Source organism: Triplophysa dalaica, chromosome 21 (assembly GCF_015846415.1).
Source record: "Triplophysa dalaica isolate WHDGS20190420 chromosome 21, ASM1584641v1, whole genome shotgun sequence".
NCBI classification, from domain to species: Eukaryota; Metazoa; Chordata; class Actinopteri; order Cypriniformes; family Nemacheilidae; genus Triplophysa; species Triplophysa dalaica.
In genome coordinates, this window is record NC_079562.1 from 5,112,803 (window position 1) to 5,140,033 (window position 27,231).

General features: G+C 39.9%; 1 protein-coding gene across 1 annotated transcript in view; it reads right to left on the reverse strand.

Annotated features, from left to right (window-relative positions):
• diaph3 (diaphanous-related formin 3) overlaps window positions 1–27,231 on the reverse strand; it is a 215,609-nt gene that overhangs the window by 25,670 nt on the left and 162,708 nt on the right. The window contains 2 exon segments of the mRNA XM_056735197.1: window positions 19,750–19,812; window positions 21,358–21,453. Of these exon segments, the coding sequence (XP_056591175.1) occupies window positions 19,750–19,812; window positions 21,358–21,453 (159 nt within the window).

Genomic DNA, 27,231 nt, shown 5'->3' on the forward strand with positions numbered 1-27,231 from the left:
AGAGTAATAGAGGAGCACTTAGCCTTTTACGCCACACTCCATCCAACAAGATTAGAGAAAAAATGGATGAGCGCAAAACAGAAATTGAAGGATAAAAGGTAGGAAGGGTTTAGATCGTCACAACATTGATTTTTACAGGTGAATGCATGAATGCATGACTAGATGGCCATATGAAGAGATGGATCAATATAAGACAGCAATGGACATTACGCTGGACAAGAACAATATACACAAAGATACAAGAAAAAAAGTGTCTCGCATAGCAAATGACAGTGAAATCAGCAACATTAGCTCATTTAAAACAAACAAACGTAATTTTGTGGCAAAAATAGTAACATTAATGTTGCAAGGACTGTGAGTAGAAACGTGTGGTCAATTTCAAAGGACACATGAGAGAAATGGACGGCAGGGTGATTTGACATCTTGACTGTTTGACAAAGGCAGGTAACATAAAAATGATCATAAAACGCTTCTAGTTTGAATAGTGAAGTGCCTTATAATTTAGCTTTAATGCTGTGTTTCAGGCAAGTGTGTTAAGAGTGTGGTTCCTTTGGGTGGTTTCCGATAGCACTAAATTAGCTCTTACAATTTGAAAATGTGCGCTAGGAGTCCAGGGAATGATTTTAGCTCTCCCATCACACCCAATCTTAAACATGAGGGCCTAACCTCACTACATGATCCATTCCCTTAAAGAAACCGACCCTCTCATTAATTAACTACACAGGAACTTCTGTCTCACACAAACAACCACCGCAGCATATCAAACAAAAAACCATTAAGAAAACGAACACTGAACGACTTTTTATTGTTAGCCATATAAAGAAACGAATAAAAGGGAAATGGACTGAATAAAACAGCCGTGGTTGGAGGTGCAGAGAGGTCCTCAATGAGGTCCTGTGCCCGGCATTTACCATGAAACTGTCGTCAGGCTGGGTTTAAAATACCATCCTTCACTGAGGCTTTAAATGAGAAAAACACAACAAGGGCAGCCAATTAATTTGTCTTTGATTAGGTTGTAATGAGAGTTCACTGCCATCTCCAGTCTGGGTCACTTGTTTTGCTTTGGTGGCCCGCCGGCAAATTAGCAGCTAGCAAACCTTTGGCTCCGGAAAATAAAAACTTTCACAATTAGGAGCTGTAATTGTTCACTCACATTACCGCTCGACTGTAGCAGTGAAAACAAACCTACAAGTACACCCATGAAGACACATTCACAACAGTGTGTACGATAAAGTAGGCGAGTCAAACATGGGGGAGAACCTGAACACGGTGAACACAGAGAACCACAACGCAATGTAGAAAAACAAGTGGGATGTGGTGGAGTCTAAACAGATCTGAGCCACCTTTCTATCAGAAAAGCACTACCATGACATCAATAAAAGGACACAAAGCAGCACCACGGGTCAAAGATGTGAGTAACAGTAAAGGTAGAAGTGGCCAATCATCCCTCGCTAACATGTGAATCCTGACTGTAAAACACTGCCAGCTAAAGCTGACCTTTGCCCCGATACGGACAGCGATTTACCCCCTGCCATGGTAACGAAAGACAGACGTTGAGCCGACGGCTTCTCTGATCATGTTTGTGTCAGAGAGGTTGCAGTGGACATCTAACCCTTACCCTGAACCAGAGAACAGGTGTTTTCAAACCTTCAGAAGGACAGCAAGACACACCAGTGGTATAATAATATCTGAGTGGAGCAGGAATGACAGTGTAACCTGTGAGACGGTGTAACTGACAGGGCTGTTGATGTAGCTGGCAGGAACAAACGGTGTATCTCCCTGAGGAGCTGTCACCGCATTTAGCCAAATACATCAGCATGGCATTACTGATGTACAAAACACCTGCTTGGCCGAGTCCCTACAGAGGGACGGAACACCTTCACGCTTTCTCTTTCTCTCGCTATTTTTCTAATGTACATACAAACACAATCGCTTCGCGCCACACACTTATCAAACAAAAAAACAATTTCATCTAATTCCCAGACGGTCCGCCCACTCCCTCCCCTTCTCTTAGCTACCGTCAACAGCCCATTGCCTCTGAGAATCTGTGTCACTTCCTGTTTGTCTCAGCGTTTCAGCGCCGACCACTGGGGTTCCTGGCGGGGAAGTGGGCAGGAGCCATCGGAGGCATAACATATCTCCACGGAAACGTAAGGTGATTGATGGCTGAACCTGCTTACCTTGGGCTGCTGACTGACAGCGACAGAGCAGAAGAGGCTTTTACTGACATTTGTCATAAATCAAGTACAATTTCATCAGAGAGAGAGAAAACGAGAGATAGAGAGGCCTGTCATCTAAGCCATCTGTTATCACTCTACACTTCACATCTCTCTCTCTCCATCCTGCTCCTCTTCCTCTCCTCGAACACGAGCACACGAGCCGAACGCGGTGATGTGTTTGCTGGCAGGTGCCTGATGTAGGCGTAGGTCAGGATGCTGTAGTCGTCGTTCTGTTACAGGTTGCCTACGTCTTTAAAATAAACAAGGAATTTAGAGCTGACCCCATTTACTTCCTTCACATGTTCTTAGTCGTAACGCATATCAGTGAATATTGTTCCAATAAAAATGCTTGCCATGTAATGAAGATTTAATGAATTGCCGTCTAAAAGAGTTTTACATCTTGGATGTCACCAAGGTTAAGCAGGCTTCTGGTCTTTTAGGCTTTCTGTTGTAGTTGACGAAAACTTTCTTGAAAAATCTGAATAATTTACAATCTAATATAATATTACTCATTGCTAATTTCATAATATTAAGAGCTACCAAACAATGGTAAGCAATAGTGCTGTTAAATCGATAAAACGATTCCTAAATAAGTGTTTGTGTTTATATAACATACGTTTGTGATGTGTAAATGTATATATAAATGCACAAACATACGTGTATATATTTAAGAAATATGAGTAATAGATGTTACTAGATTTTAGAGTTTATTTGCAAAAACTAATAACTCGGTTTTAAAAAGAGTTTAAAAATCATTATTTTTATAATGTTTTTTTTGTGCTTTAGCTGTATTTATTTTAGTTATTATTACTTATTCAAAACAACCCAACTGAAATTTGATTGATATCACTTATACAATAATAAAAAAACAGGATTATTGAAAACCAAGTTTTCACAAATGAACTCCTTGTTTATTTACAGGTATGCACAATGTTAATTATATTGAAATATATAATTATATATATTTACATGACTATTTGTTATATATACACATGTATGTGTGTGCATTTACATATACATAGAAATATACATGTCACACACACACATATTACGTATTTAAACAAACATTTATTTTGGAATAGATTAACCGTGGGTAGTTGATTTGACCGCACTGCTAAATAATTCTAAAAAAAAGGTTGACGCAATGAAACCCAAAGATGAAACCCAAAGACCCTGGTCCAAAATACCCGCTTCAACCAACTTCAAATTAAGTGTTTTCATCTCACCGAATATCCTCCTTTACAGATATTACAATTGTAAAAAGGCTTGTGAATGCTGTTTGACTTTAAAACTGACCCAACATACACAACAGAGAGGAAACTTGTATCCCATTCATCCCGTCCCTCTAATACGGACATCTCGCAGGGCACCGTGGCCTAACCATTTCTGACAGGCTGACAAATTACATTATGCTTTATCGGGAGACCCGCGACTCATCTGGTAAGCTATTTTCTAAGGCACTTAGGTAAAGATTCTACTCCTGCACGTGACCTTTCAGACACCCTGACTCTGTGGCATTCAGAGTGGCCATAAAGAGAGCAGCCTGTAGTGTAAAGGCCAGATCTCTCTCTACACATATGCAGAACTAATCAGCTGCGGCATGAAAGCGTCAAACGACGACAGCAGGCACAAAACGTAATGGAGTGGGGAGAGATACAGTACGTAAGGGTCAAAAAAACGCTACAAACACACACCAGCTTACCCGCGGTGTGTAGTCGTTGAAAGCACCGGGCCGAAAAGCAAGCAGCATCCATCACTCCTGTCTGTTCCCCTCAGCCACACACCCACCTGGCTGAGCAACATCTGCACAAACACATCTGCCACTCCCCCGGAACCCTCTGAGAAACACTGAGAGTCTGCGCTACGGCGGGAATAAAGTCAGGGCCTTGCAGCCGTGAATATATTCACAATTTGTACAACAGTTAGTTCAGGTTCTCTAATTGGATCAGGTGGTCAGATGCATTTACAGCTCAAACTGGCCAAGAGGTGTCCAATTAGACAAGAAAAGCGAGAAGAGCAGATTAAAGCTGTAGACAAAACAGGATGTCGAACTACTTTTGATTTGTTGAATCTTCCTAGACACTAGAGATTCAGACGATGCGCATGTACAACAGTCGACTACAGATATGTGCGAGACAAACAATACTGTAATTGTGTTCTTGGCCTCAACATCTTTAAATCTGTTTGCCATTGACCGCCCCACAGCACGACAGCCGTTCTGTTCTAAGCAAGTTCAGAAACAGCTGTGCCGTTGTTGTTGTTTACTAATCTCTCCTTGCATCTTTAAAAGAACTATTACCCTCACAAAAGCAGACGTCAATTGTTTTTTCCTTCAGTGTGGTTTATTTCAGCAGAATTAAGAGGATTAGAGGCATTACATTTGTTGCTAATAAAGGAAAAGAGGAAGGCAGATGTAGAGGACATAAAGAGAGAAAATCGAGGAGAGCGAAACTCATCTGAACTGTCAACGTGTAAAGTGGAATTTGCACATGAAAACGCCGGTGTTGAATTTGCGCGTTTGATAATTCTGACGTGCAGGTCTGCGAGTGAAGTGATCAGAGACGCCGCCGTCTTCCTGATCTATTTTTTACGCTCTTCATCTTGTCTCTGGCGGGTAATTATCTTTTAAAGACGAAGACTCCGGGTTGGGCTGCTTTGTCCTTGTCTGCATCAATGTCTGTGTGGATTCCTGCATGAAGGTAGAAGTTGGACTTCTTTAGGTGCTTCTTAAAAATGGTTGGCTCTTATTTGGAAAAAGCTGAATAATGCATTATTAAAATAATAACACATCGTTCGAACTGTGAAAAGGCAATCGATCAATTGGACTAACTGGCCATTTGGAAAATGTAACTACCTAAGCAAAACCCAGCCAAATGTCAGCAAGACATCAATACATATTCAGCAGCAAACAATGGCTCTCGATCACTATAAACACGCGCACAAACACGCCTGTACCCATGCAAATGCCAGCACGCTGCAGGAAGAGGCCTAATTGCACGCCATCCTGATAAATCACATTTTCATCTCCTGTCTGGACGATACACCTTTCCTTTGATGGATAGGTTACACGTGTCCCTCTCCACCACTAATACTACTCCTCCATTTCTCCCTCCTCTCACTATTGTTCCTCCCCTGTTACAGCACCAGTGGCGGAAAGATTTAGAGGATTAGATGCAGGAACGCTTGTTCTCTCCTCTTTTCCCCTATGCCTCGTTCTCTATCCTCTCATCTTCCCCGAACAAAAGCGGATTTCAGCCATTAAAGGTGCGATAATCCTAAAAAGATGGGATGAGGTGGAAATGAGTACGTGAGAGACGGAGATTGAAAGGGAGGGAGAGTTTTCAGCTGTGCGGAGGTTTGGAAATCACATGTGAGGTGGCTGAATCATGCATTAAAATTCAAACCTCAGTGGAGGTCAACGGATCGATTCTTTTTAAAAATTGACTTTGGCCGAAAAAACACTACCCTATTGGTGAAAAAGATGCCATTAAATATTGATAAAATAATGTTAGAAAGGTGCATGCAGAATAATAAAAGAATAAAACAAAACCCTGTGTTATCACATTTAAACGTTTTGTCGTACAAGCCTTGAAAATGTTTGGCCAATGAAAGGCTAACACAAAACAGTGCCAAAATGAGCAGCAAGACACCCTGTGCAAAACTTTAAAGGCATATTTCACCCAAAACAGAAAACTTCATCATTTACTCATCCTTGAATCTAAGAAGACAGAGAAAGATATTTGGAAGAATGCTTGTAACAGTTCTGGGTCACTTTGACTTCATTTTTATTTTTCCTACTATGGTAATCAAATGGTTGCCAAAAACTGTTTGGTGACAAGCATTCTTCCAAATATCTTTCTCTGTGTTCAACCAAACAAAGACATTTATACAGGTTTGGAACAACTAGAGAATGAGTAATTTATGAAAGATTTTCATTTTCGGGTAAACTCTCCCTTTAAACATTAAAATAAAATTCAAAAGGTTTATAATGAATATTGAATATTGAATAAATATTAAGCCTGTTTCACACACACAGCAGGTTACAGCTGGATACACGTGCATCAGCGTGTATTAAAATAAATCAAATTTTCGGCAAATTCACATTCACCTGTCCACATGTTACAAACAATCCGTGTGAGGAAACAGCCAGTCACGAAAGTGAATTCATGAGTGTTTTTCTCAGGCCAACCCGAGCTGAGATTCTAGAGAAACAGCGATGTGGCTGGCATATGAGAATCACAAGCCTACTATTACTGTTTAAGCAGAACGCGTGTGGTTTCCTTCAGGCAGATTTTACACAGCCTTCTGTGTCTCACTTCTGCGGTTTCTCATTCATTAGCTATCGACCAAACAAACACCAACATGCAAAAATGCTAATGACAAAGCAGCGCACAAGCACACACATACGCAAACCCAATTTCTCAGAAAAGGCTAATTTAATATGAAAATGGGAGTTAATGAAGACCAACGTAATTGCCTTTTATCTTCATTAGATGAATGGAAAACTCATTTTGCGTTAAGGGTGAAAAGTGCTGTCCTCCTGCATTTGGCACACAGCGTTTAGATTGTGTGACTTTTAAAGGGAACTGAAAAAAGAGAGGGACAGACTACTTCCTACCCTTTTCTATATGGTGAGCCATGTTAATTATAAATATCTAGAATTAAAAGGATACTTCATCCAAAAATGACAATAGGCCCTTTTCACATGACGTCACGCTTCTTCCGTTCTGCCACGAAGCAGTGTATTGTTCCTTTCTCTAGCGCCTCAGAATGGAGTTTACCAAGTCCCTTGCACAGCTGCCACAAATACGGCTAGATGATGTACAACATCTTGCAGACAAATTTTCGGTTACGACAAGACCACAGCTAGATATAGGATACAAATTCTTCATTGAACAGTTCCTGTTTGATTACGAAGGTAAGTGTTTGTTTTCTTTTTGTGTTAGCGAAGGTGCTAGGATAATTACTTGAATACATATTCTATCACTTTTTTGAACTGTTGTTAAATTCCAGCGTGACGGCAAAACGGAAGTTCTTCTTCTTCTTGTTTGTTGCAAGAGGGATGTTATGAAACACTGCTTTGCGAAAAGCCCCAAAGCAGTTTTTGTGTAAGTTACATCATAGTGAAAAGGACCTGTTCTGTCATTTAATCATTTAACTTGTTCTAAACATCAAAAGATTTATTTGTTTTGCTAAACACATTTGCAACCATTTGTAATTCTTGTTTTCCGGGACACTTTTGACTTCTCTAGTAGGAAAATAACACTTTTTGGTAGTCAGTGGTTTCCGCAGTATTGTTTCGTTTCCCACTTTCTCCAAAAAATCTTCCATTGTATTTTGAGGAAAGATATTTATACAGGTTCGGAACAGCATTAAGGTGAGGGTATGATGAAAGAATCTTTTGGGGAGTGAACTTTCCCCTTTAAAATTGTAGTGTAATCTAAAAAAATTAATCAATAATCACATTGTAAATCTCCGTAAAAAGTCCCAGAATTTCCACTGCTGTTGTCTATGTAGGAAGTAGACGGCAAGGCAGAATAATATGATTCAGAACGGAGCTAGTGAGTGACACAGAGAGAGAATGCGAGACAGCAAATGATGAAAATGAAATGGATTTGTTAATCTCTCAAGACCAACACAATGGAACGTCAAGCTATGTAATTACAATCTGATGCTTCCTGTGAGAGGCTGTGCAGTATGTCACTGCAAATGTGTCTAACTGAATATACAGCAGTGACTGCTAGAACTCACAGAACACAAAACTCATGCCACACAGTTCCTCTACATGAATCTAAAGACAGAGCGAGTGACGGAAAATAAAACCAAGATGAAACTTTACAAATACTCTGTGGAAACCACCTGTACCTCCACCTGTCAGCTGAGCATTGGGAACACACTGCAGATTTGCCCCATACATGATATTTGATGGGATGATGTTAATGAAGTCTAGCAGTGGAACAGTCCCGCAAGGGTTTACTTTACAACCGAAAAGGAGAGTGAGGTCTGCCTAATTTATACCTTAGAGGGAGGTGATCACAGCACGCACTGCCCTAATGATCTCAACCTGCCTATGCAAGCACGACTAGGACTAAGCCCCCAGGCCACAACAAGGGGCTGAAGACTGTATTAAGAGCCCATTGAAGGGAGGGGATCTGCCCCCGGGCAAACGCCTGAGGTGTGAACCACCCACCAGACACCCCAAGACTAATTTCACTGAAGCGAAATATCGCTAGGCTCCGCCCGCGGGCTGTAGATCAACAAGAGGAGGATGCAGGGGTGGGGACACTGTGCAAGCCAATGAGACGCGGATCCCCTAAAAGCCTCAGATTGGGGATGTCATGGTCTGGATTTGAAAAGGAGTTAGAGGATGATGCCAGTCAGGCTGAGGGAAGCTTTCATTATTTCAGAAGTCGTGTCATAAAAAGCTTGTGAGGATTTGACTACGTTACCCTCCTGTAGAGCTCGAGCTTAAATTCAACATTTGCACTCCAGCGCTGGTAACACCGCAGAAACCATCCCCACCCTCTTTTGCTCCCTCTCCCTGGTGCAAACCGATGGCACAAACAGCCTCGTTCAGCATTCAACATGTGTCTCTCGAGCAACCAATCCGGTCGGCCACTCTGTTGCTATGGCAACCTCCGTGGCATTACAACGGGACGTGCACCAGACAGAGCACCCACTCTGCATAGCCCACCTCAGATCAATCTCTTCTGTTACTGAGGAAAATGGAGAAAAGAAGTGAGTGAGAGAGAGAAAGAGAGGATCGAATGGATAATTAAACAAGGGTCATGATTAGTACCTTCTCATCCGCTTTAGCAAATCAAATCAAGTGTTATTTGCCTAAACAAATCAAAGCGCTTCAGACTTCCTTTCACCCTGACGTGTTCTCTTCTTTTAGCAAGTGCTTTGTGTAACACCGCATCTCTTGTTTGTAATTTATACTTCCATACGTTCCTTTGGATGATACACAAAGATGGCAGGTGCGTATGAGGTCGGGTTCGAGAATCATGAGGCGAATTCACAGCATAGGGCGTGTGGAGGTTTGTTTAATACGGATGGAAGTATTCCAGCCGTCCCTCCCTCATGCCGTGGTAGGGAAAGAGATATCTTGTGTTGAGCAGTTATGGGAGGGGCAGGTCTGTATGCGGCTCTGAGATAAGGGGAGTATAAAATTCAATTAACTGAAAAACCCATACAACGCCATTCACCCACCCCTCTAATTTTTATTATTCTCTCGCGCTCTCTTTTTTAATCTAAAAATGACGTGTTTTGATTTGCAGACCAAACCTAAATCTCCAAACCAATCCTTTCAAAGTAACAAGAGGGAGACTAGCCTGTGTGAAAGACAGAGTCGTCTGAAATATGCAAACAACACTACCATACTAAAAGTCAGTAAAGTACATCTAATGAGCAAAAATATGTCGTATAAATTGTATACATGTACTGTATGTGTGACTGTATTTATACTACATTATGTACCTGCACAACCACAGAATACATTTCAGCAGTTGAGAGGTATGTTCATCATTTGTTTTATTAAAGAGAAAGATGGGAAAAAGTTGTTGCACCCGCCGTGTACCGCCCAATGGAGATCTCACAACTAAATCCTGTTATTTATTGTACCCATGCTGACTCACCCGAGCTTTTATCAATTCTCACTACTATGACTAAATCGGAGTCATTATACTCCACTAAATAATATGAAAGTCATTTCTTTCTTCACTCCAAATCGGTCTTATTTTCTTTCTTTTCCTACTCACTAATCCAGTTGACACCCATTCCCCTAGAACTTATTCTCTGTGTCTATCTCTTCGTATGCGCGACTACTCTCTTCTCTATCTGTCCAGTCTCTCCTGGTTGGAGCGCTAGGGTCCAGAGGAGGGCCTATCAGTGTATCCAGCATTACACGCTGGGTCATTGTGAGGTTTGTATGGAGGAAAGGAGAGTAATCAGAGATTACCCAGCCACCCAGAGCTCAGTCTGCCCTCTGTCAGAAGGCTGATTAGGGCTCCTTCCCTCTCTCTGCTCCAGCACTACCTGCTTCCATTTCTTTCTCCTGTTTGTCATGAGAGCAAAAAAATGTCAGAGAGAGAAAGAGAATGTAGGCCAAGATCAAAAAAATAGTTTACATCAAAATAAAACATTTGGTCAATACGTGCATACCCTTGTTGTTCCAAACGGGCAATAGTTTTTCTTTGCCATATAGCATGAAAGGCTTAAAGAACGTAGGGACTACAGCATCTTACATGCTCTATTGTGTGCAACAAAATATATATAATTATTTACTAAAAAACTCAAATCTGGTTTAGAAGACATGGGATATGGAACGTAATCCATTATGGTATCCTTCATATTTGGTGTAAACTATAGATGCACCGATATATCGGGCAATAATCAGTATCTGTCTATAAAAGATATTTTCGACACCATCGGCTATCAGCGGCAATACATCCTGGCAACAAAGGAGGACAGGAAAATAGTATACAATGAATTTGTGCTCTGTATATAGAAAATGTAATGTTCATTTTAACAGTCATTATATGAATTGATAACAGAAAGTTAAGAAAAAATAATATAATCATCATGATCGGTATTGGCAGATAATCATTTTTATTATATGGAAATTCTAAAGCGACAAATAATCTGCCTAACATCTTCCAAACAACACAAAATAAAGTTATACAGGTATAGAATAACAGAAAATATTTTTTCCTTTATTCATCTACAGAAAAAGTATAAATAATGACCCCAACAACAGACTCCATAACCTGTTTAGCTGTGCTCCGCTGCACTCATACTGCATTCTGCGAGCATTTCAACGCACATTAGTATTCAACTTCTCAACATTGCTAGCTTTCATTAGCCTATAACTCCACAGCACATCGCTCTGGTTTGAGAAACTTCAGCATCTCTGCTTACAAACATCACTTCCACCCTCAAAAACACACAAATCTTCACATCTCCAGCAGGCAAGGTGAACGATCTCTCCTCGCACATTCGTTTTAAACAGATGAACAACAAGAATGTTGTGAGGAAGGAACAGCTTTGATTTACAGGAGAGATGCAGCCAGCGTTCAGAAAAACAGCACAACACCTCTGTCAGCTCTCTACACGCTCATCAGAGGACAGATTCCTCTACAGAGGACACGCTGTGTTTGTCCAGCCCTGAGGAGTTTAATGGGATCAGATTTGATCTCGCTGCGTATGACATTTTCGCTATTTGCAAGATGCCAAAACGCGCGAAAGTACCGGAGGAGCACGTGCGTGCATTCAGTCAATGTTCCTCAACGGGTTCTTCTTGAATTAATCTTTCACTCTAATGAAACGCAGAGGCCCCGTATGTGAGGTGCAGATGATGCATTGCTCTAAAACACGGATAAATCAAGAGTTCTGACAGGCCAACTTTTAGAACAATGACATGTAGCATCAATTAGAGAGCAAGAAGGAGAGGAATGCAATTCTCTCTATTTCAGCTCACTGATTAAATATTGCTTTTCCTCTCCCTTTCTTTGCTTCTGTCACATTAGGAGGAAAGGGAAGGAAAAATGAGACGTCTATTGAGCACTTCACTGCTTTGATGGGGGGGTTAAATAAAATCCTGCAGTGATAGGCGCTGCTCAGACCGGATTCATCATGAGAAATTCATTTAAGAAATGAGATTAGGTGTGTAAAAAACAAAGCCTTGTATTTGTGCACTTTCACAACGATACTAGTTCTAGCATTTTTCGATAGCAATGCAAAGTAAGGGAACTTTTTTCTGAAGCTAGAAATTAAATGAGCACATTCTGAGAACTCGGCTGCGTCCTTGTAGTAACTGTCAGCACATGATTAAAAGAGCTGATAAAGTATGCAATTCTTAATGTATGTACTGTTTACTAAATGTCACAAGTCTGTATATCACAAGATCTGTTTTGGCTGTGTTGCAACAGCTTGCGGGCCCTCAGAACAAGTCTGTTTCTTTAGAACCGCTCTGTATCTGGAAGTGATAAATGCCACAAATCCAAAACATACTGGGATAAGTTTTATATGATTTCTGTTTTCATTCTTATACTTTATTTCTCTCCTCCCCTGTAGGCTCTCGAGCCTGAGAGATGGGATGAGGCACAAATGAGAGAGAGAGAGACGGAATATATCACTAAACCTCTTGCCTGAAGCAAATTTTCTCTACATCAGCAGTGTGGCTCTCCAGTAGAGCCTGACAGAGTATAAGCCATTTGATGCTATAAAAAGGATTTCATAATAGACACATTTCCTAAAATAAAATCATTCGAGACATTTATTTTTGTTCCTGTACTGAAAGGGTTTTAATGTGGTTAGAATTGTATAACCGGATTATAAGGGGCGAAATTGTAATTTACGGTCTCTTCGCTTAAACCTTTTAAGAAAAACAATTCAATCCATGACTTAGCAATTCATTATATTTCATATATATTTTCAATGTCCTTAGAAGTTAAAATGGGATTACGCTAATGGGCATCGCTAAAAAGAAGCAAGGGCAGTCATGCTGGTTGTGACATGACATGGTGAAGGCCCATTAATATTTATCAGGTTAAACAGACAGTAGTACAGTTCAAACGCTAATAATATCACACGGTTTGTTAACCGATCAGCTGACTTGTGTACCTTTATGCCTTTCCATTGAGGACCGTTATGCTTACAAGGCAAATGTCAAGTAATATAAAGAATATATATTTATGTTAAAAATTATATAAAAAGGATTTATCAGAGTACAATTCATGCTCCGTGCTCTCAGACAGACCATCCACAGAGCATATATTGTACATTAACTTTTTTTGCACATAACACCGGTCCTACAGAGGTTTAAAGTTGTGTTGCACAGGCCAAATAGTTGTAGCACAAGTATAAATAGTGCAGTTCATTAAATAAATAGGCAGGTAAATGACAAAGGACATTAATGTTACATACAGATGGAAAAAATTTTTTGCATTTTAAATGTTTTCCTATACTATAGTAAATACCTTTGTCCATAAAAAGTAATTAAATAATATAGTAATTATTTCACTATAGTGATATTCTTAGGATACTATTGTATTGTTTAACCTTTCTATAGTATATTGAAGTATACTGTAGTGTCTTAAACAGTTTATGAATTTAGTAAAAGTAAATCATTTTTTCTGATCTGGTTCGAGTAAGGCAGACTTTTATTTTGGCAGAAAAGCTTGAGTTTCAGTGTGTTTGACAGTAGCTTCACTCAAACAGTGAAACTCGTGTACAATAAACTTAAAAGGAATTTTATGTATTCATTTCCTCATATAGTGAGATTTAGAGAAATCCACGACTCTCACACTTGTAACATGTTGAACTGTGGAACTCATCCACTCGTAAACACGCAGAACAAACAGATGACATATTTAAATAGTAGAATCGCTTCTTGATTCCTTCCACGTGTTCACACATAACACAGACCAGGGCTCTAGATAAATGGACTCAATGCAAAAAACAAGTTAAGTTATAATCGCAAAAACTAAATATAAACATCACTTAACTTCACACACAAACAAGCAAAACGACAAACACACTCCACAGAGACATGCGTCGAATTAAACTGAACTCTGTGTTTTGTTGACAATGTGCTTTAGTTCAGCCTACCCCTCCCCCCCTCGCACGCGCCATTTGATTTCGGGAGTTATCGTACAGCTGCATTTGTCTTTTAAAAATGTGATCAAACTAAATTCTCTTCGAAGATAAGAAGTATCTGTAGGTACTCAAGATTAATATGATATTGGCAGAAACCCTGTGTGTTAAATGTACAAATGATAATTTTCCTGATCGGGTCAGTGCTGTATCGTCATGGAAAATTATAATTTGTACGTTTTTAAGACTTGTGGGGTGCGGGAGAGGATTGAGATGGTGGTAGGCTGAACTAAAGCACATTGTCGACAAAACACAGACATGTGGTTCATGTCCGGCATCTTTTAGCGCTGGGACGGCTCCAAATATCAGTTTAAAACTTTATCCAGACCCAACATTATATCCACCAAATTGCAGTGAACAAACAAAACACCTGAACTTCCTCTCTCTCTTACCCTATAAACATTTATATATGTATTAAATACATCCCTGCTTTAAATAAAGAACTCCTTTAAAACTGTTATGGGACAGAACCTACCTAAGAAAAAAACATTGGGGGCACTTCCCCAAGGTACATGACACCTATGAACCAATGGTTCCCAATTAACAGACGTCCAAGATTATGCATAAAATCAATCTTGTCCATCAAGTGCTTCCATAAAACCTTTAGCACTGCAAACCTTCCACTGGCTTAATTTACCAAGCGTGCATTGACCTTTCCCAGCCAGCTATAAAATCAATTTCAAGCTCTAATTCAGAAATATGTTACATGATCATTGCTGGGTGGAATATTAATCAGTGGGTTGAGCCTAAACGCTAAGAGTTTTCTGTCTTTATCAAAGACAGAAGGTTAAAGCACATGGTTTCTTCTCCAACATACCTTTCAGCACAATAGGGCGCCTGTGATGGGCAGCAAAGGCAAGAGTGACCTGGAAAGCTACAACCGGGTTTCTTAAACCTATTTCAATGTAGACTCAAAGCACTCCATGCGGTCAAACACAATCGATCCATCATTTCTGAAGCCCAAGCCCCCTTAAGAGCCAGGCCGCTCCCTCAATCCATTCACTTTCTCTCTTTCTGTTGAAGGTCTTATCCTAACCCTGGTCACTCAAGTCATAAAGCATCTTTATCTTCATCCAGAGGAAAAAGACAGGTGGAGGGTTACGGTCACACTTAAAAGCTTTAAGTGTTGCCTCAGGCTTAGATGAAGCCGGAGAAAAAAGGGGAGTGATGCAAGAGAGGTTCCTTAGAGGCTCCTAAAGTGAGAGAGGGACCATGTGAGAGCTTTTACCCCTCAATCTTGACCACAGCACTGTTTTTGGGTGTGTACGTAGTCCACAAAAGAAGAGATGTAAGAATTTGTGAGTGTGTTTTGACCCCAGCATTTATACTCGTGACTGGTTGAGAGGAACAGACAAATAGGCGGCCCAAAGCACAACGACCTGAATCTCAATAGATTACACACGCCAGGGCTCTTAGACTGAATATCCATCCACTGGTGTAAAGGGAATATAGGCCTTCACTGTGCCATAAGCCTTGAAGGAAAATGCAATGTCGTCTCTTATTGCTTCGGCCTACGTCGGACAAGTCTGACTGGCTGACAGACACAGAGGGACATATTCAATACACGTCAACAACGGGGACATTCCTCCCACAAACACAAGTGGCCTGACCGCTTTACTTTTTGATGTTAATTACAGTGTCTCCTTTTGCAGATGTGTCTGATTTTATCTCCCTATCCTGCTCCGCTGAAGTGTGAAACACTAAAGCCCCAGGGATCAATTACTGAGGGGTATTTACACTATGAAAGGCAAATGGGACACAAAGGAGGCTGACGCTCTGAGCACATGTTCAGTTTCTCGGCCACTGGTCTGTTCCCACTGCACTCTGTCAATCTGCTACAAAAAGAAACATACTGCAGAGATTTTTAGACACTTGAAACCAATCAGAAATACGCTGACATTGTAGTTGTCTATATACAAACAAGAGCATGGCACTAGCAATGCCAAGGTCATGGTTCGATCCCAGGGTATTGCACATAGTAAGAAACAAATGTATAATACAATGCAATGGAATGTTAGTCGCTTTGGACAAAAGCTTGAATAAATGTAAATGTATTAGACCATCAACACCAATTGTAAGGTTTGTGCTACAGGTGCCCTAAACTAACAGTATTAGGGATTTAAAAATTAAATAATCAACCCATGAGTAATCTCTTTAGTCACAGTATTATTTTTAAATGCTACCACAAAAAGTAGTGTAACCTTTCAAAAAAACCTCTTCGGAGATCGACAAACCTGAGCAAACCAAGCCCAAGTAAACATGAAATCAAAATTGACCCAATTGAAATTCCTAACAGAAAATAAGTAATTCCGAATTGTTTTAGGTTACTCCTGTAGGTAATGCAGCCCTTTAAAAGTCTCATCAACAGCTAATACATGGATAGACATCTGTGATAAATGGTAGGGCCTTAGCAAATAATGACAAAAAAAGCATAACCATTAGGGTATGTCAAGATGGTCTCAAGGGTGAACTTGACATTCAGCCTCCTCGTCAGTCAAAAAGCCTTCTCAAATATGGACTGTAAGGTAGAGTTACAGGAGGGGAGCATTTCTTTGAAAACTGCAGCAGACTGGCATTCAGATCCGGCTCCATTATGTTATGGTACATTGCTTTTCATGACGCAATCAATTCCCAAAAAAGTCTGGTCCGACTTTACTCTTTAAATACCCTGCTAAACTCAAGAAAGTAAGGTTAGAAAGTTACATAGGTTGGAGATTTTGGGCCCTATTTTAACGATCTAAGCGCCTGATCAAAAGCGCATGGCGCAGGTGTACTCAGGGCGTGTCCGAATCCAGTTTTGCTAGTTTAACGACGGGAAAACGGTCGGACGCATGGTCTAAACGGGTTGTCCTTATTCTCTAAATGAGTAATGGGTGTTTTTAGATGTTACATTTTCGTGCAGTATTCGACCAATCACTACGCACTAGTGACCTGGCCAATCATAGCACACCTCGCTTTTCAGAGCGATGAGCTTTGTAAAATATCAGCACGTTTAAGGGAGGCGGAGCAAAGAGGATATACAAACATGCACGGTATGTGGAAAATACAGCGTTTTTAACTTCAAATCGTGTATTCACATTGTATTACATCTAAAGCAAACATTAATAATAGTTTTAGCAGAGTCATATGACCCCTTTAAACAACACGGCGCAGGACAGGAAAATAAGAACTGTGTCGGGCTGAAACTGGCAAACACTGCGCTTTGCGCCGGATGTACGATAGGGCCCTACATATTTACCAGTAGCTTTCTAGTCAAGCCCATCTTTATGACGGCTAATTAAGTTAACAATGTTTTACAGACAAAATTATACAAAGAACTCCTCATCTAGCCGTTTACAAGCACCTCAGAGACAGAACTCACTCCACGCCCTCTCTGTGCATAACACAAGACACTGACTAGTTTTATTTAAAAAGCAGATGGCACAGTTAAAATGAAGATGAATGAGACTGAAGCCTGGTGTTAGATGAGAACTAATTAGCCCGGTCAACTGTGGGGTTTGCCTGACTGCAAAGGCCTGCGTGAACATACACAAGCCCAGGGCTCTATTAGTCAGCCCGGGCAGGAATGAAAACGCCGGGACAAGGGCAGCAGTGGCCTGCCCCATGGCTAGACTCCCACTTCCCTTCCGCTGCCTCAGAGGAGCGTGGGAGGGAGGGCGCCACACTTGATATCCCAGAATGCCCTGTGTCCTTCATTACTTTTTGCTGAGAGCCATATGAGGGGAGTTAAATATTAGCCGCGGCAGTCTCACTTAAGATGGATCGCGTCAGGATGAGAGCGCGCATATAGACGAGGTGCTCGATTCTACAATTCTCTCTCTTTGTCCTCGCTCCGACTAACTCGCTCCGTATCTTTTCTGTCTGTTCGCTCTCTCTTTTCTCCGCACTCCAATCTAATTTGAGATAAGTCGTAAGAGAACACCAGTGGGAGCTGAGAGCAGACTTTATCAGTGCTCTGGGTGGGCGTGGGAGGAGATCTTGAAGTAATTGTATTCCTGTATGCTTGCAGGGATTCCTATTAAAACCAATAACAGCTAATGGGGTTACAGCTTAATTTTTTAAGTGCCTAGATAACGATTATGAAGCAACCTTTGACAAGACAGCCGTGTCTGTTTATCTTACGTTGCTGATGCATATTAGGGAAAAGATCAGCGATGTACACAAGAGTGGGAAACTGAACTCTGATTTATTGGATCTTGGTGTTTGCAGCCGCTGAGAGGTAAAACGGGGACATCTCAAGGCAAACATAGTTTTCGACAGAATAACAATGTTGCATAAAAACTTGTACAATGAAAATCTGACATAAGAGCTAGATAAATCAGGGTGAGACTCATATGATGTGTTTTCTATGAAAACTAACAAAAGCTGAACATTCATTACAGAATCGCTTAAATAATTCTTGTCATGTAGCTGAAGAACGGAAGTCTCAATAGAGATTGTTGAACATTATGACATTTTGTGACTGGGCCTATCTGTGAGAACAGGAAAAAACAAAAGAGTCATGCCAACAGACGACATTAAGTGAAATAGCTTCTTCAGCAAAAACGTTCCCACTGATTCTGGGCATTTGTGCGGTTTGGCTGGAGATTCACGGCACACAGTAAGATCCTGGATGACACATTAACACCTGGCGGTACCGGTGGTGGGCGCATGACATTGATTATGACCCTGTTGACTCTTACACTTACATAAACCATCCAATCACAAGCAGACTTGATTTAAGAGCTGTAAGCAGCACGGTTGGCTGCAATTACACAGTGAACGACTTAAAAGCAAATAGAAGAGACGGAATCATGCAATGGACAGTGAAGGAAAATAAGCCATTCAGGTATAGCGAGTATAAAATGTGGTCTTTTTACCCCTTTTAAACAGACAGAATGCTGGTGCTGTTGGCAAATCAACCTGTCTGCTCACATCAAAAAAGGGACAGTTCACCCCCCAAAGAATTATCATCAAAATTATAATGGTAGTCAATAGTGCATCAGTTTCCTGCATTCTTTTGTGCTCAACAGAAAAAAGAAATGGTTCTATGGTAGTCAATGTTGGCCAAGAACTGTTTGGTTACAAGCATTCTTTCAAGTATCTTTCTCTGTGTTCATTAAAACAAAGACACATATACAAATTTGGAACAAATCGAAATGTCCTTTTTGGGTGAACTGTTCCTGCTTCTTTTTGTCTGCATTAGATAACTACTCTTCTTCATAACAAACGTTTTTTCTTTCGTTATAGATTTTGGGTCAGAAATAAAGTAAATGTATTTACAGTCATTACTTTATTTAAAGATTATTATTATTCAATTATTATTATTATTATTTAAATATTTCAGTTAAAAGTTATATTAGGCATCACACCGTGTCTACAGCGGATGCGGCGCGATGTGACAAAAGACAACAGAACGCATTTAGAAGACATTATTAATAAAAAATGTGTCCACACTGGATGCGGCGTGGCACGACGCGATAATCCCATTAAAACAAGTGTAGACACTGTGTCAGTTAAAAGCTATATCAGGTGTCAGTTAGTTCATGTCATCATTAAACTCTGAACAATAGGCAACATAATGTAGGTTGATAGGTTTGTAAATCTCCTGGAGAAGACGGACAGAGACAACAGCACCAGCACCATTTAGGTGAAAACGTTAGAAAAGCAATTAGCTGAATCTGGACCTATGAAAGACCAATACTGTATATTAAAAATAAAGATCAATACAGAGAGCAATGTAAGATTGATATAGGGCAACACAGACATTTATCCAAAGCAGATCATCAGGGTTAGTGAATGACAATGATGCGGTTAATTGAGAAGTTAGACGAGGCAAGCAAAGAGTGAAGAGAAATGCTTTCATTCCCTCACTCGTTGTAAATTCTGATTTTACCATGGTTGTAGGCTTTCAGTACAGGTCTGTGTGGACTCATGCTGAGCCGCTGAGTTGGTTGATCTGCGGAATTGGGATATGGGACAAGACAAGAGTGAGAGCTGCATATACACACATATACAAACAGACACACACACAAAAAAAACGTGCAATGCACACTTTCATCTTTTATAGTGGATTTATTTTCCATTTTGTCCAGAGAGACAAGCTACACTTTAAAGAACGGCTCAGGTTTCTTGCAGTGTTTAACAGGCCGTTCTGATTGGACCGCTCATATTGTTGGGCTCTCCAGACAGCATAATGATTTCTATTGAAGGTGGTCAGCTGCATTACACTCCATCAGCTGCTGTAATGCGAGAAGACGCGGATATGCTAGGATAGTGGGGGGTTGATTCTGTGCTGATTTTCCAGGTTTGAAAATTGATTTAAGATCAGCTGACTTTTAACCCTGTATTTCTGTTTCAGACTATTAATACTGCACAATGATAGATCAATATAAATGTATTGCTATATAGACACTGGCAATCAAAAGTTATATTTTTCTGAAATGTGAAAAAATATACAAGTGAGAGAGTGTTCTAAAACTTTTGACCAGTAGTATACAGACCACTTTGGAAGATATAAACAATGCTGGTCCAGAACTTCCTTATTCCGTTTTTTTTACTTTACACAAATGTTTGAACAAACTACAACCAATAGAACTATTATTACTGAATCAAAAAGCTAGAAAATACATATATGTATTATATATGTAAGATAAAAAATGATATTCATTAAGATTATAGTATTTCATTAATATTAGATAAACAAAAAGTGAAACCGGAAGTGCTTCTCGGCCAGTTTTTGAATCTTACAAAGTGGTCTATAAAGCAAATGAATTTGTCATAAAAGTCTCCACTTTAGTCGTACACAAAGTGATGTTGTGGGATGAAACTAAAACTGCAATAAAAAGTAAAAATAAGAAACTTGAAATAGAAGACATGGAACAGAATGTAAAGGAAAAGCAGCAACCAAAGAGTGCACGCTGCACAGCATAGACTATATGGGAACTCTTTGACAGTGTGGGAAAAGCAGAACCAAAACATAAGCCTCTGTTGGTATTGAGTATGTTTGTGAGTGAGGCTCTGAGTGCTTGTGGCCAGATTGTACTGATATACTCTTCCATCAGTCCGGTTGACTGGCCAAGCTGACAGTAGACGCTCAGCAGTCAGCAAATACTTAAACTGCTCTCTCACTCAACCAGTACTCAACTGGGTGAACCTCAAAACATAGAGACTGTTAAAAACTTCTCACCTCTTAGTGTAGAGAGAGAACATTGTAAGTGGCCATTCAGAATCAAGAACTGTCCAAAGATAATTCTAATAAAGAAAAATAAACTTTGTTTTCTTTATGCAAACAACCATTTTTTCTTTTGATTACAGACAAAAATATTCAAGATTTTGGTTTTGTGTGTTTCACCCAAGTGTAAGATTGAACAAACAAACAGGCAAAAAGCAAAGACACAGATGCCATGAGAAAGACTGAAGAAAGCACCGACTCGAGAAAGGTAAATAAATGAATGTAAAAGCTTATATCTGAAATGATGAAGGGATGTGAGTGGAGACTCACCTCGGGGTCTGGGTGCTCTTTTTCGGCGGTCCCTGAAAGCGGCTCCAGACTGCAGTGCCTCTAGCAGACAATCCATCACTCCGGTCTCATCGTTCTCTACAGGAAAGAAAGAAAAAAACAAGAGGAAACATTAGGATGCAGAAGGGTTATTCCTCTACAGCGTCACTATAACCGGCCTTAAGGGTCTCTGCGGGAACGTTGAAAAGATAAGAGGTGCGTTCTGTGGGCAGTATATCACGGCGTAGATTCGGACAATTTGAGAGGCAGACAGGCCCTTAACTCCTCTATACATCTCCTGTGCGCCTCTAAACAAATCCTCTACCGTATGTAGCCTTTGGAGGGCCGGTCGTAAAAACAGCTGAATGTTGTTAACCCCAGGTCACTGGCTCTCACATGAAGGGACACCAGAGACACGAGAGACACACACTCGAAGTAAGGAGGCCGGCAATGCAGATAAACCATTCACCATCACAAACAAGTGTACATATAAATAAATTCATTTTCACAATCTCAAAGATATCTTATAAATGCAATAGGAGATTTAATATGCTGATCATCTGAACTGGGGGACCACTTCAAACGGATTCACAAGTCGGTTTCAGGCATGTGTGTTCGGACCTCACAAGTGTAAGCCTGCACACACACAACACAATGACAGAGAATAAATCAGGTTGGCAGGAAAGTGTGGTTTTCAGCAGGTTTAGAGGAAAAGGTTTGAATGAGAAAAAGCTTGTATGTTGGAAACCGTGGATGGGAGAGCTTGGGCAAGTAATACAGGCCCCGACACTGTAACCTCCAAATATTAATCTTCACACTGACACAACAGGCACACATTTACACGCAACAAATCAAAAGCATGCGAGAGTGCTTGCTTACACTGCAAAAGCCCTTCCACCCTTTATTGCAACAGGCTGAAAAACCCATTGTCTTGGCGGACTCATAATTAAACCTTAATCTGGATCTTCTCTGGGCCAGCAATGCTGATTTCACTGGGCTATTAATAGAAGAGATCTTTCGCCCGCTCTATCTCTAGCCTGTTTTTCTTAAATGTCTAAGCAAACACATACACACACACAATAAGATGGGTTTTATAAAGGGGGCTATTTAAAGCCGCTTTGAGATTGTGTCATTGTCATCAGTGTGTTGCCCTCTGTGAGAAGCCAGGCAGACTCCGTCATATACGCTGATAATATAGTGAAACCATTATCAATCAGCAGCTATTGTCTGACTGATGGAAGAATAAAGAGAGAGAGTAAAAGAGAAAGAGAGAATTGTGAGGATATGTTTCGTTCTTTTGTACAGACCGCTGTAAGTATTTCTCTCTCTCTCTAGCGGGCAAATATGAAAACTATCAGCAGAGAGAAAGCGAAGAATTGTTGACCTTTACAAGCCAAGCTTCAATTAGACACTAAGAGGGTGCGAGTCTGAAAACGTGTCCACATATGAAGTTAGAGACCAAACACTTACCAACAACAATAAAGTGCATTGCAAAACTAAACACAAATATTACTTTAATATTTACATTCTCCAATACATCATTTCTAAGGACTTCGTAAAAAATATCAAACTTGCTATTTGCACTAGAATTCCAACGCCACATTGTTATCATTTGTCGAGCTCAGTTTGCAGAAATTACAGCTGTAAGTCTTTTGCTGTGAGCATTTACTGGCTTCACGGTTCTGGCAGTATTTTTTGGCACTACTTTCAGTGAGTTGGACAAGCTGAACTTTTCAAATAGTGCCCTGACTATAATAGGACATTTCCAGAGTTGCTTCAGTATTGATCTTCTTTTTGGAAAATGTGTCCTACCTTGTCGCAGAATATATTGCAGCATTTCTCTGTTTTGCGCATCATCGATTCTCCTCATTTTGGCTAAAAACGGCTCTATGTTGGGCTTCGCGGAGCACACAGTCTACAGTCCTACACTGCAGCTGGGTTACTGATATTTGACAAACTCAAGATTTGCTGTGGCATGGTTCTTTTTGAAAAATACACTCCTTTGTGTGACTCCTCAACTAGCCAGTGGGACTTGATACTGTACGTTGGCTGGTCCACCATCAGTCCATTGACAGCTACTGACCTCTGTAGGCCCTTCAAAGTAGTTTATTTTGGCCGCCCTTTTCCTGCTTGTTTGTGCAGAAAATTTTGAAGAACGACCCTTTCTAAGCAGTGTTTGAAACAGCTCTTGCTTCCTGAGAAAGGAACCAACAGTGCCCAGTGAGACATCCAAACACTTTATTCAAGTGTTATGTTCAAAGTTAGACCTAGTTTCTATAATTGACGCATTCCTTTCACATTTGCTCTTCAGTGATTTTCACAGCTGCAATTCAAATTCACACCATGAATGCTGTTCATTCATTTGAAGTTTTAAGATAAAGAAATTGTGATATTCATTTCAATGATTCACCAGTAAAGAGCAAGCGTGTCCTCATTAGGACAATTGTATTCATCGAAGAGCTTCTACAACTAAGGTACAGAGAATTTACATTAATAAAAACTATACTGTGCTAAAAAAATTATTTGATTTAAGAAAATGTGAGAAGTTCGAGCCATACATGTACCACTATAATGCCAGGGTGATTATTTGTGGTTGTTTATTCCAAACAGTGAGAAACGAGTCATACACTAACTTCATTATTTAGATTTAGTAAATTCCATTATAGCAAGTATAAACAATAGATCGTTTCAACAGCAAGAACATAAACAAATGTCACATGGCCTAAAGTCAACTTCAGGTAGACCTAAATATCATTTAAAGTGATAGTTCAATCAAAAGTCCAACCTGTTGTCATTTCAAACCTGTATGACTTCCTTTCTTCCACACAAGAGAAAAGAAGATATTTTTATGGAAAATTGGTAACTAAACAGAACTGGACCCCATTCACTTCCATTGTATGGACACAAAACCTCAATATCTCACAATATCTTTTGTGTTCTGCAGAGGAAAAAGTCATACAGGTTTGAAATGACAAGAGTGACAAATGACAGAACTTTATTTTAGGGTGAACTATCACTTAAATAATGAATACGCAGTAAAATATTAATTAATAAATATAAACTAAATTGCAATATAATAACCAAACACAGACCAAAAGTTAACTTTGGTGGTAACACTTTAGTATAGGAACCTGATTCTCACAGCTAAACAAAAATCTTGACCTTAAAATAAGGTGTGATCACTTCGGTCTATAGTTTCGGGAGTCATAGAAAGGCCCACGACAAAAGCAAAATGACAAAATTGTATTCTAGGATTTGTCATACAGCCACTGTATATACAAATAAATCACATGATTTCAGCAACATTGCCATTAAATAAATAGACAATTCAACTTTCCCTGTAACTGCATGCATTCACAACCCCTATCTCCCTCATCTCTCCTCTGACAAAAGAATCATTCTAAGTGATCGGTGGATGAGGGGATTATTTTTCAGCGCTGAACGCCAGTGAGCAAGCGAGAGGAAGCGGCTTCCACTGAATGGCAACCTGACCACGAGAAAATGAGGCGTGAATGTCAATCACTTATCTCAGTGTTCCAACACCATCCAGCTCACCCACAGGGCCCTGGACTACTCCAGCTGCCGTCACGGCAACGGTTCAGAAAGCAGCCGCTTGCAGAAAGACAGACAGGTGCTAACGGACAGGTGTGAAAAGACAAAGGTGCTCTGCTAGCAGGTAACTCTGCACTGTTGAGGGTCAGCGGGGAATTTGTGGAAGTGAAAAATGGCAGAAGAATGATTCATATGGTCAAGAGGGGAAAACATAATGATTGGATACAGAGTATTGAGTGGGGTAGATGTAATCATGGCAAGGCAGATGAATGTCCGAGTGCATTTGTGTGTGGGGGTGTGCGCGAGTGGGATAGACTCTTCAGTCCACCCACGTACACGCCGTCTACTTCTCAATCACATCGGACTAATTACATGAAGCCTGAAGCAACACAATTTACAGAAATAGAGGCTGCAATGGTAATGTATGGAACACACATGACTCTCAGAGAAGGGACAGTGTTTCTTTTTTTTATTATTGTTAATATATATAGTGATGTTTAGATCTAATTCTAAGCATCATAACTGTGAGGTTAAAGCAATAAAGTCAAAGGTGTTTTTATGAATACTGTTGTCAAATATCAATAGCGTTCCTCCCCGCTCACTTAGTACACCTTTAATTCTTAAATCTGAAGTCTCAACAACAACTGCAAACAGACTATTCTACCCATAAAGCATGTCTGCATGTAACTCATGCTTCACCTGTTTTAAAATGATCTGTGACCGCCAAATATGTAGCATGCCCCAAATAGGTCACATATTAGGTCAGAAGGCAGCGAGACAGCCCACAAGGTTTTGAAAAAGATTCACGGGTCTAGTATTAAATTTGCATCTGAACTGTTCTTCAGATGGTGCATTTCCTCTTCCTTTTGAGAGACAGAACCAGATAAGCAAGTTGGGAGGGACGGACGGACAGCTGGAAGGTGCGATTTGAGGGAAATGGAAGGAGAGAACCTGAAGGAGTGATAAGTGAGAGGAGGTAGCCTGCTGGGTCTCTGATGAAGGAGAGATGGATGGAGGGTGGCTTTAATAAAGAGCTGAGCGAAGAAGAGAAAGAAGGTGTGAGGAGGAAGAATATGGTGTGATTTAGCCCTGAACGGAAAAGGCATTTGGCTTGATTGCTGTTGCCTCTCTTCCCTTTCCCCCTCTTTTATAAATACAAGAGAGAGTGAATAAAAGCGGGAAAAGCAGAGAGAGAGAGAGAGCGAAGGAGCCTGAGAGAGAGAGCATGAGAGAGAGAGAGAGAGAGAGAGAGAGAGAGAGAGAGAGAGAGAGAGAACACAGTTCTGACAATGTTCTTCAAAAAAAACCTAATAAATCTACATGGTCCACTGATCAACAGTAAACATCCTTGTTTTATCTATAAACTATACAAATCATGCCGTTTTAATATTTTTATAGTATTGATAAAACTGTTCTCTTTTTAAAAAAACACCCCAATCAATGGTGCTTTTACAAATAATAGAGCAAACATCGCTAAATACTAAGATTGTATACACAATACAATTTTCAACAAAAGCCTTGATCAATATAAAACAGCATTTACAACCTTTTACCTTCAATAACAAACTTCAAAAAGTAAAACGGAGCACTCACAAAGAAAAATCATACTTTTTTCTCTTTGATCAATTACGTAAACTCTTATTTTCCTCTATCTGTATTTACATCATTAACTTTGGAAACACCATAAACAAGTAAAACTGCCCATCCGTGACACTATCTGCAAAGCGTACATCTTGTATTAAGGACATTGTTGAGCAAGTTAATAAAAGTTATTAATTACTAGTAACTAATAACATATTCAGTAGAGTAACTAGATTACTGTACAAATGACTCTCTCTAAAAAGTATTTTAATGACTTATTACTAATCACTTTCTATATCTTATATCAACCTTGATTAGTTAAATGATTCAAGGATAGACACAAAACTACTCTTAATTCATTCAAATAAATCATATAAAACTATATAAAGTATTCTTATTAACTGAGTAAAGTATTACAAATATGAGAGAGATACATTAATGCATGCATTTTTAAGTTAGACTTTGATATTTAATGTCAATTCCAGCATTGTATACAATACAGAGTTTTTAGTTTAATTACCGCTAACAACGCCAAGGTGGTGGGTTCTATCCCAGGGGATTACACAGACTTGGAAACAAAATGTATAGGATAATGCTATGTAAATGGCTTTGATAAAAGCGTATATCTGAAGTAACTAAGGAATTACAATTTTTTTCTGTCATTTAATTACTTTACTTTTTTTAGGGGAAAGTAATTCAATTACAGTAACTTATAGCTTAGTAACTAGTTACACCCAACACTGG